Source organism: Charadrius vociferus, unplaced genomic scaffold (assembly GCF_000708025.1).
Source record: "Charadrius vociferus isolate BGI_N301 unplaced genomic scaffold, ASM70802v2 scaffold39, whole genome shotgun sequence".
In the NCBI taxonomy this organism is placed as follows: Eukaryota; Metazoa; Chordata; class Aves; order Charadriiformes; family Charadriidae; genus Charadrius; species Charadrius vociferus.
Window position 1 is genome coordinate 6,520,111 of NW_009650188.1, and position 10,704 is coordinate 6,530,814.

At 47.2% G+C, this 10,704-nt stretch overlaps 1 protein-coding gene across 1 annotated transcript; it reads right to left on the reverse strand.

Moving 5' to 3' along the window:
- Positions 1-1,964: 1,964 nt before the first annotated feature.
- Positions 1,965-7,134, reverse strand: ZBTB37 (zinc finger and BTB domain containing 37). Its single transcript, XM_009892867.1, has 3 exons — positions 6,212-7,134; positions 4,704-4,803; positions 1,965-2,453 (listed from the first exon to the last, which is right to left on the reverse strand). Exons 1-3 carry the CDS (start codon positions 7,132-7,134, stop codon positions 1,965-1,967), a joined length of 1,512 nt encoding a protein of 503 aa, XP_009891169.1.
- Between the last annotated feature and the right edge of the window lie 3,570 nt (positions 7,135-10,704).

Below are 10,704 nucleotides of genomic sequence, written 5' to 3' on the forward strand. Positions count from 1 at the left end.
CCCCCCCAAAAAAAAACCCACCCCCAAACATTAGAGCCATGTCTCCTTTTTGAGAGAGACATGGGAGGAACAGTGAGACCGCTCACTTATAAAATTATGAGAAAAACATACAAAGCGAGACAGGAATACATCACCCTTCTCCAAATTCTTCCCCCCAAAGGGGCAGGAAAATGACCCCGAGTCCCAATTTGCAGGTGGGGAAAGCGAGGGCTGGAGTCGTTTCCACGTGCCCAAAACTGTGCAGTCAGACTGCGGGGCAAGCTTTATTTTCACTTGGTAAGTCTCTTACCTGCCAAGCCCACGCTCTAACTGCTCACCGGGCTTGCTTTGCCAAAGCAAGATGAAGTGTATTCCTTTTTCAGTGTCTCATTGTTCCTCCCATAACCTTAAGGATCAGAACTTTATCCTTCCTTACTGTACATGTTACACATCGTCAAGAGAACTCCTTCAACCAAACGTCCTCTACCAAACCCAATCTGTGCAACCTATCGTTCATTTTCCCCCTCCATCATGAACAACTCGGCATCAGAACCAGAGAAAACTCTTAAAGTATTGCATATTTTTTAAAAGACTTCTTCAAAAGATGTCAAGATATTTGCACTTATCTACCTGTCCCATGCTTTTCTGTTTATGAAACACGTAAGCACGTGCAAACACCTACAATACACAATGCAGGCATGTCTCTCCAGGTTTGCTTAACTTGCTCTAAACATCAGAGCTGCTTAGAATACAAAAGTTTAAGTCCATGCAAGGGGACAGGGTTGTGATTGCTCTAGGAACCATTAACTTTTAAGTTTCCTGAACCGTTACAAGGAAATAAAGTAGGGTTTTCTTTTCTTTTTGCATTTCATTGATAAAAAAAGTTATCAAACTAGTTTGTAGAAAGACGTTTAAAAGCAACCACCCACGATTGCTTGGCTGGGACAACAGTATTTCAGTATACCATATTGCTGTTATAAAAGATCAAGTGCGTGTTGAGGGGGGAGTAGGGGTGAAGGACGCCTTTGGTAGCCAGCCTCTAACTCCGCAATTCAGCCCGTCCAGAAAAACTCTTCCTAACGCTCAGCAACACCTGAAGCACGGCTGCGCACCAGTCAAGACATCAGAGTGCTCTGAACCCTCCGGATCAGCAACTGCAAAGAACAACCTCCTCTGAAAGACCCCTCCAACCCTTCTCCCAACGCATCAGCCTAACACAAACCTCACAGCTGCTAAATTTCACTTTCAGTAGCCAAAGCGCTTCAAATTTTGCTGACCTCTAGCGTATCGCTTTATAGCCGTGCCAGCTTTTAACAAGGGGCGTTGAGGCTGCACACCTGGAATGGGCAAGCCAAAAGCCCTAAAATAATAGTTTAAGTAAAAAGGCAAAAGGAGACACATCAAAAATAAGACAGGGATAAATACACTCGGGCAAGGCAGGTTCCACCAGGACAGTCTTTTTGTTTTCTTTAACGTGGCAACTACCTGGGGAAGAGGGGAAGGCAATGGCACTTTGCCCCTGCTTTCCCCTTGAGCTGGACCAGCAGATATGGCGAGGAGCAGCCCTGCACGCTAGGCTCACCAGGTCTGCACGGCCGACAGCCGGTGGGACCTGGCTGCTGGGCCAAAATGCTGTTGAGAAATACAAATGACTGCTCGTCCCAGATCACTACGGAACATTAAAAAAATTTAAAATCCTGTCGATCCCTGAATAAGAAGTTGATTGACACAGTTGTCTCGTTTTTCTCCAAGAGGAGGAGGAATAAGGGAGAAAAACTTAACGCTCTACGAGTGTAGGGGAAGGTGGTGTGAGAGAAAGAGAGAGAGAGAGAAAGATTTTGCAATTTTGGCAACATCTTGGGAGCTTCTTTCTGTCCAGTGGTGGCATTGCACTAATTACAGTACCAGCCTGCCAGGTTGGTGCTGACTCTTTAGAGCCAAAAATGGGAAGACGGTCCTTTCTCCCCAGACTCTGCAGCCGTGTTTCAATCTGGCCCAGTCGTGGACACAGATCCCTGTGCCGTTTCCCCCACAGCAACAGCCTCCTCCTGCGGAGGAGATTCTTCCTCTGCCTGCCCTCGAGACGTGACGGTGGTCTCAGGGGAGATGCTGTGAGGCCCCTCCAGAGGCATACAGCCAGGGTGGTTCTTACGAAAGTGCTGGTTGAGGATGGCCTGGAAAGGGAAGCTTTTGCCGCAGACGTGGCAATGAAAGGGCTTGTTGCCTGTGTGCTTGCGAATGTGATACTCCAGCTGATCCTTGCGCGTGTACTTCTTCCCACACATGCGGCAGACAAAAGGCGTGATGCCCATGTGGAGACGCATGTGCCGGTCCAGGCTGCCTTTCTGGTTGAAGGATTTGGCGCAGTAAATACAAGTGAGGCGTGGGTTGTATCGGAACCAGCGCTCTGAAACCTCCTGCTCCCGGAGATATTCCACGTAACCGCTCACTCCAAGCATGGCCGATTCCTCCCCCTGCAAAGGAAGCAACAGAGATTTAAATAACAAGCATCCTAAAACAAATTGCAGGAAAGAAGATCAGGCCCCAGTCCAGCCAGTAAAGCACTGAAGCAGGTGCCAAACCTCGAAAATAGCAGCACTAATGTCTTCAACCTCAAGCACACGTTTAAGTGCTTAACTGGAGCCTTGGGGCTGAAGACAAATGAGCAATCAATTAGAAACCTCTGCTATGGCGGCCCCTTCTGCCAAGTCATTTGCTAGATCCGGGGAAGAAAAGACAGCTCTTATCAGAAAGGCGCTTAGCCACCAATTGAGTTGTGGATGAAACGTGTCAATACATGTTATTTTTTTAACAACTTGGGCCAGTTTGATTAAAACACTGTATACCATTTTCTGTTTTACTTACTAAAGGTTAAAAGAAGGTGGCAATTGATGAGCTTGCAGTAAAACGAAGACGGAATAAACTACAAGTCATATCTGAAACTCTTCAGGTGTCACTTTACAGAGGTATTTATTCAGGTGTCATTCAGGATTCATTTTATAATGAATCATGTTTGCCTAAATGGCTGTGTAACCCATCCCAGCCCTGCAGCGTTGGAGGGGAGGATCTGCAGCCCAGAGAGCTCACGCACCTGGCCCGAGTCACGCAGCAAGGACTAGCTGGCTCTTCATTATTTTCTTAAGCCAGAAAGACAAACAGCCAAGGGTAACCCTGATCTGCAAGCTCAGGCTCTGGGACAGCCGCTTCTGGCTATCATATTCAGAATGAGCACAGAGAGTCTCCCGAATGCCTCCGTGCTGGAGGATGCAGTCCCAAGTCTTACACTGTTTCCCGACGATGCCAAACACGGACAAGCAAGCAGTGTAACAGCAGGAGGGCCTCTCCTTGTGCACGCAGAAGCAGCAGCGTAACTCTGCCAGGTGCTGTTGAATCCAACTGTACAAGCACTGGTAAGCTGCTCAGGACTAAAGGAGATGCACAAAGCTATGGTACTTTCTTTCCACTCTACCACTGCCACCGGGCAGGGGAAACGGGCAGACTATTTTTGGCATCGATATGGCAATACCAGAAGACCGGAAGGTGATGATACTTCCCATGTAGGTGGTAGCCTATGGTTTTATGTTTGAGGCCATCTCACGATGGAGAAATAATAGCAGCTTTTCTGTACGTAGAGCTAAAATTGCTTTGTATGTCACGTTTGCCCTGGAGGGTTAGTTTGACCTGAAATTTTCTAGATGTATTCTGAGGACACAAAATAAAGCTTTGGCAAAACAGGAACAAAAAGGCAGCTTTTGTTTTATGGAAGTGTATTACAAAGTTAACAGACAGATATCACGATTTTTTTTTTCCCCTTGCTTCACTTGGTCTTACTCAAGGGCAAAGCAGCCTGGTAACTCCTCACCTGCCTCCAGCAAAGTCATCTGCTTACGAACCGACACATTACTTATCTGCCATGCACACAAGAGTCGTTCTACACAGTGTTGGGTGATACACTTGCACTACAGTGGCACTGCGATTCTGACTGCATGCAACAAAAAAATCAGATCAAAATGATTAGGCCCAGGTGTTGCCACCGTGTCCTACTTTGCTGCACCCTACAGCCTATTGTTCTCCTGCATTTCTGTGTATCTCTCCGTCCTACCCCAAAACTGTGCCCGTACCCCAAGAAAGCAGAGAATTCAGAGCTACTTTAGGTTGCAAATTCTGCTATGCAACACAGTCCCTCAGGGATGACAGAGACCTCTCTACAAATCCACAGTCTTTTGACAGTCCACCCTAAAGGTTTACTCGTGTAGTGCCTGGAGGGCTTTTTGGAATGGTTTTGACACTAGCATGGAAAGGTTCAGCTGTTGCCACCCCTCAGTTTTCCACAGAAACCAAGTAACACCTCCTCCCTCAGCTCAGACATTTGCTGTCAGTGTTTTAGAGCAGAGCCAACTCTGCAGGCAAATGGGGTTTCTCCTCAGGAGTTGGTGGCCTGCCCAGAACAAGGGTTCGTATTTATGCCCTCAGACAACGAGAGAAACTCCTCATGTTTTCCAGGTATCTGGCCAAAATCCCAAACGACAGACAAAATCAGTTTTAAATCACGTACCGACGGCATACATTCTCAGTGTGAGCAACTAAACCCTTTGCAACAGTAAAAGGTCCTCGTTTCACAAACAGTATTGCTTGTAAATATAAAATATTATACACTTCATCACAACACAGTCCCCTTCACCTTCAATGCCAACATTTACTTGCAAACTTCTTGATCTGCCTACCTGGGAACTGGGCTGCTTGGGCTCATCCATCCGCCCGGGAGACTCGCTTTTTGATCTGTACCGCTCAGTCACAGCAACCATGCTGCCAGAAGGGCTAAATCTGTGGGGTGGGGGAAGAGTGTAAACGGAGTTTTTAATGGGCATCAGGTCACTATGGTGTTTAGAACAACGGGTGAGCAATAGAGGCACCTGTATAGCATCTCTTCATCCTCACCAGCTAACACACAGGAGGCGGAACAGCGCAAGTATAAAGGAAAAACCAAGTCATACTGGTCTGTGGTTTCAGTCTTAACATCTGAAAAATAAAACTGAGTCATTTGGCTTCCAGTTTAGTAACAGAAAGCTTTTTGGTTGCTATCTCAAGTAAGACGATATGGGCCCAGTGACTCAGGAACTGCACAAGAGGAGAAGACACCACTTCTCTAAGGGCACCACTTCTCATTCCCTGCCCTCACCCTCCTCCCCCTTCTAAGTGTGAAACAAAAGTGATGTGGTGGACTCCAGGAAGAAAACAGTGGACATTGAGTGCAGTGCAAAAAGAGATGCTCGAGGCTAGCTGATCTGCGGAAAAGAGTTAAGAAACTAGGAAAGGATCGCTCTCCCAAGGGCCAGCTCAAGATCATTCCCACACATTGATTTATTAAGCAACAAGTGACAGAATATCCACTGCTTCCAGGCAGCTGTTCCCCCGTGGGAGCAGCGCGATTGAGCTAGTAGAGAAGAGGCAGATGTGAAGGGAAACCCCACAAATACAAGCCCCCCCAAACACAACAGATCTGCCCTTTATCAGATCCGTTCTTTGGTCTGAGCTAAGGGCAAGAAAACAAATGCTGCAGTGGAGGGGAAGCAGATGGATGGAGAATCAAAACACAGCAGATGTCACCACCTATTTTCAATAAGGGCTTTCTGCTCTTTCATATAAATCAAAACAACAGTGGAGGCCGATGGGCTCCCCACTTCAACCATTTCAGAAGATGTAAGCCCATGACCCACTGCTGTCCTGGACCACCAGGAAGAAAATTTCCTCTTGACCTACAGCTGGTGACCCGCTTGTTTCTCACACAGAACCACCCCCAGATTTTTAGGCCAGAAGGCATCATTGCAATGACACTTTGCGTAATACATACTGTATGTGACCTCATTAATTCCTGTGCTGAGCCCGATATCTACTGAGGCTGAACTGAACATCTTCTTTAGACAAAAATCCCACCTCAGTTTAAACATTGAGAGGTAGAGAATCCAACCTATGCACCTCTAAGTGCTAATTAATTTCTCAAGCTAGCCTGTACCTAGAGATTCTGGTCTGATCACTACCCAGCCAAAATACTATAACCCAAACCGGATACACTTCCTAACACCAGGAAAAAAAATCCTTCAGTGGTTATACTTAAGGTGGCCACAGGAAACAGACGGGCAAAATGTTCCAAAGAGACCAACCCAGCCAAGTGAAAATCTTGCACAATCTCCTCTTACAGCCAAAGTCAGTAATTAAGTTAAAGAAAACTCACCTGTCAATCTCACTGCTGGTTGGCCTAACCATTTTGGCCCCAGAGGACCCTAATGCGTAAGCCTCTTGGCCCATCGATCCATGGCCCGTGGTGTCGATCACCATAGCAGTGACCTCCTCAGCGCTGCTTCCATCTTCTCCTGACGGCTGATGATCTGCCCCAAGCCACTCCTCCAGGTTCTCCGTTTTAATGCGTACACCTCCCAGCACCCGGACATCGTCGTCATTCCGTCCCCCACGGTCTCCCATTCCCGTCTCGACATACCACTGTCCTGCTCTGTTAATCCGTAGTATGGGCTCCCTACTTTCCACGTCCGAACTCTGCTCAATTATCTGGGGGCTGGTGGACTCCTCAGGTGGGCTGAGCTCCCGAATGTCCAGCACTGTGCTAACCTGGCCCAGACGACTCCCCTTCGGGGTGTTGTGACGTGGGCTCAGGGAACGGTTTAGATTTGGTGTCACCCGGTGAGACTCCGGTGGTCTCTCCTGATGCTTTGTCCTGGTCTGGCTCAATTCCGCTTCCACCTCTGCCACGTTAATTTTGAAATGAATTCCCTCAAGAATCTGTGTGCATTTGTCTATGATGTGCTGCATCTGCAAGAAACTGGCGGCTGTTAGGTAACTGATGATGTCAGCCAGCTGCAGACATATCCTACCGGTGTAACAAAAGGAAAGGAGCTGCTCGAAAACAGAAGGGTTCTTGATGACAGAAATGGAAACGGTGCTCATTTCGTTCAAGGACATGTGGTCGCGGAAGTAGGGCGAGCTGGCAGCCAGCACCACCTTGTGAGCACGGAAAGCTTGCCCCTGGACATTGACCACGATGTCACACAGGCGACCCTGCATGCGTAACTGATTCAGGTGGCTCAGGACAGAGTTACTGAAGTCAGGAATCTCCAGCTGAATGTTACCACTCTTCTCCATGGCTGTCGCAGTTGCAGGTGCACGACCCTACTGGAAAGGAGGTAAAAAATACCAAGGTTAACACAGCTAGTCTATCATTTGCATTTAAAATATTTTTCACCTACTTTCGTGCAGTTTGAAATACTGGGATTTTTAGAGAAGTCTCTCACCATTTAACTTACAAGCGCCTCGCAGCAGTCGTCTGATCTTTATGTGCTGTACACCACCTTTCACAAGAGTTATGTTAAACCAGTTCCCGATAGATCCCCATTCCCTGTGGCTTAAGTGCTTGAAACAGTTCGTTCTGTCAGCCTCAATAAAAGCACATTTGCATTGTAAAAAGAACATTAAAAATGGTTCAGGTACTAAAAATAGGCAACTGATTGCATAATGGATCAAAATACTTAGCACTTATACCTTCCAAGCACTTTGAAAAGGGAAAGTAATATTGCTATCCTTCCTTTGTAGAACAGGAATCAGGAAGGAGACACCAGGACGTAAATCTGCCTCAGAGACTTTTCAAAAGCTGACCAGCACACATTCGACCTCAAGGCATCTGAAGTACATTGTTAAACCCTAAATATTCATATGTTGCATTTCTGACATACGGCAGAAAATATATAACATGTTGGTGAAAGAAAAAGAACTGAATCCAGTTCTAAACACCAGCTTATCACACCATCCACTGGGCGCAAGTGACTCCCTAGCAAAAGAAGCTGACGTTTGTGTAGCCTGAGATATTGCATACAGCAAAATATAACTTACGAACAATGGGGATTAACAAACTAGCTCTCCTAGTTTTCCTTCCATAATTCATTTTTCTATAATCATCACATTTCATTTTGGCAAAGTTTGAAAAGGAGCCCTGACCATATATGGTAAAAATTTGGAATGATCCAAAATTAGATGTAAACTCGCCCCCCCCTAAAAAAACCAAACCAAACACAAACCAGGAAAGTAAATATGTTCATTAAAGACCACTCGTGGCACGAACAGCTTCCAAGCTGAATGGCATCTGAAGTGTTGATTAAGCAGAGTGCTGCAGATATCAAAACAATTTCAGGCAGGCCGGGAATACCAAGGCTCACAGTGTCTACTCCAAGAAATCTCAGAATTTAAGGGACTAGCACACAGTAAAACATGTGTGCCTTTGAAGGACTTTTTTTTGTTTAATTTATGAAGGTTGCAGGATAGCGCACGTTTGGATGCCAAAGCAGACTTTGTGCAAACTTGGCAAAATATGTTACTAAACCTGAAGCTGCAGGACAGCCTGTCAATCTTGTGAAGTCGTGCAAAGAGATTACTAAATGGCCGGGTGGCTGCATGTCCCTGGGGTAGGTGAGATCAAAGGTGCACAAAACTTCACAAGGTGCAGCTTAACAGCGCCACGTCTGAAAGCTTCGTCTCCCCTTCCCCTATTTTTAGAAGAAAGCAATAAAACCCACAAAAACCAAGGAAGCAACCGTAGCACACAGGTGTGCATCTACACAATGTTAAGAGCAGGACTTCAAACGCACAAAACAGCGAAATAAGAAATCCAACGTCTTACCTGTAACGTTACGAGTAACATGCAAAGGGGAGGAAATAGGGGTGGTATCTTCTTGTTTTACTTTTTTCTTCTGATGTAGTAAGAAGGTCTGAAAACTTTTTGCCCCCTTCCCCTTTAGAAGGAAAAAAGAAAAGAAAGAAAAAATGTAGCACAGAGGAATTGCGTTCTTCCAAGCACAATCAAGAGCGTCAAGCTTCGTCATTCTTTGTTTTGCTGGAGCACACAGCAGCAGGATTAGCTAACTGTTACATGATGTCCCACCCCAAACCACAGAGAAGCACTGAATCTTGTCAAATTGATTTTTCCCCACTGTCTATTCAGTGTTTGTATTGTACTGATGGTCATTAAAATAAAAAATGGAAGTGCAAATAACCTGAATAAGTTGTTTCCTCTCTTATGGGGCTGGTATCTCTAGCACTAGCCCTGCGGCATTTAAGCACAGGTGGGGTTTTCCTCAAATGAGCCGTCTCACTTACACCATTAGGAACACTCACACAGCCGAAATCACGTTGGGTATGTGCAAATGTTTACAGGATTGGGGAGCCTGTAATCTCATAATCTTCCCAAACCAACAGTTTCTAAAGCGATAAATTCCAAAGCATTCTCTTAAGGCAGGCAAGCCAAGGAAAGGCAGGCAGGCATCCTTTGCGAAGGCGAAACACCCCCTGCCGAGGCAGCGAGCGCCCCGGTAGGGTCACACAGGGAGGCGAGGCTGCGGCAGAGGCAAAACGCTCGTTTCTCAGGGGGTCACAGCTGGGGATGTACAGAAAGAAAAGGGGGAAAAAACCAAAAGTACTCAGATGCTAACTGCTGAGCGTGGCTGTATACGTCCCCGGTCAGAAGCCAGCTGCTCCCATGGGAGCCCAAAAAACTCCTTGTGAACTTTTGCTCCAAAGGCAGGGAAAAATCCATCTGCTGCTGATGGCAGGAGAGAAGGACCCATGTAGCTTCGTGACCTCGGTATCGAGGAAGCAGCATCTTACGACACACTCTGGGGACAACCTCAGTCAGAGGCTGGCGAGGGAGAATCTATCTTTTTGGTTCAAACTACCCTTGTCAGAAGACGATTTCTGTCCTCCCGGGTAAAGGGTCTATCATAACCTTACGCACCTCAGCCAGCAGCGCAGTGGCATCTCAATTTTTGTCTTTCCTGGTGTCGGACTGCAAGTTCATCATCTCAGCCTTTACCTGCAGGATGAACGGGATCTCCTGCTGAGCAATGCTCTTCAGAGAGAACATATTGAGACACTTATCTATTTTTAATACCACTTAAAGTGTCACCAGCTGAGACTTGGACTTACTTATCTCAGAAAATGCCTTTCACCCTGTGAGGCAAGTGCAACTACTGAGATCTGGAGAAACTCTTGATCCATCGGGGCCTTGTATAAAGCTGGGACACACCATCTGCAGCAAATGATGTTCATACTGAATATGTCCTTTGCCAGAAAACTGCCAAGCTGAGGGGCTGTATAGAGGAGGTGGAACTGAAAAGTCTCAGCTTTTGGGGCTGAGATTTACCACAACCGGTCAACTTGACTACTTTCAAATTACAATGGGACCTCAATAAAGAAAAAAAACAATAGCAATTCTGAACTGAGATGAGAGATGCTGTCTTTCTCATCCTTCTCCGCCTCAGCTAAATGAGCAAATTTAACAGTGCTTGTTTTTTTCCCCACTAAATCGCTCATAAGTGACGACTCTGGGCCTTCGCTGCCGGCGCCAGGCGAGTACGGTTAATTTTTAGCCCTGACAGCTGCAGAGAAGCGCCTGAAGACCCGAACCGGGGGGTGCGCGGAGAAGGCGGACTGAAACCCACCGTCCCCTCACCCCCGGGGCTAAACCAACGCCACGGCGTTCCGCCCGTGGGACTGACAACGCACCGCTCCCCCTCCCGCGGGGCGCAGCGCCTGTCGGAGGGACGGGGCGAGCCCGGAGAGAGGCGGCGGAGCCCACAGGGAGGGACAAGGCCGGGCCGGCGGAGGACCCCCCGGGGTCGGATGAGGTGGGGAGCGGGCCCGGCGGTCCTTTACCCTGCGGCCCTG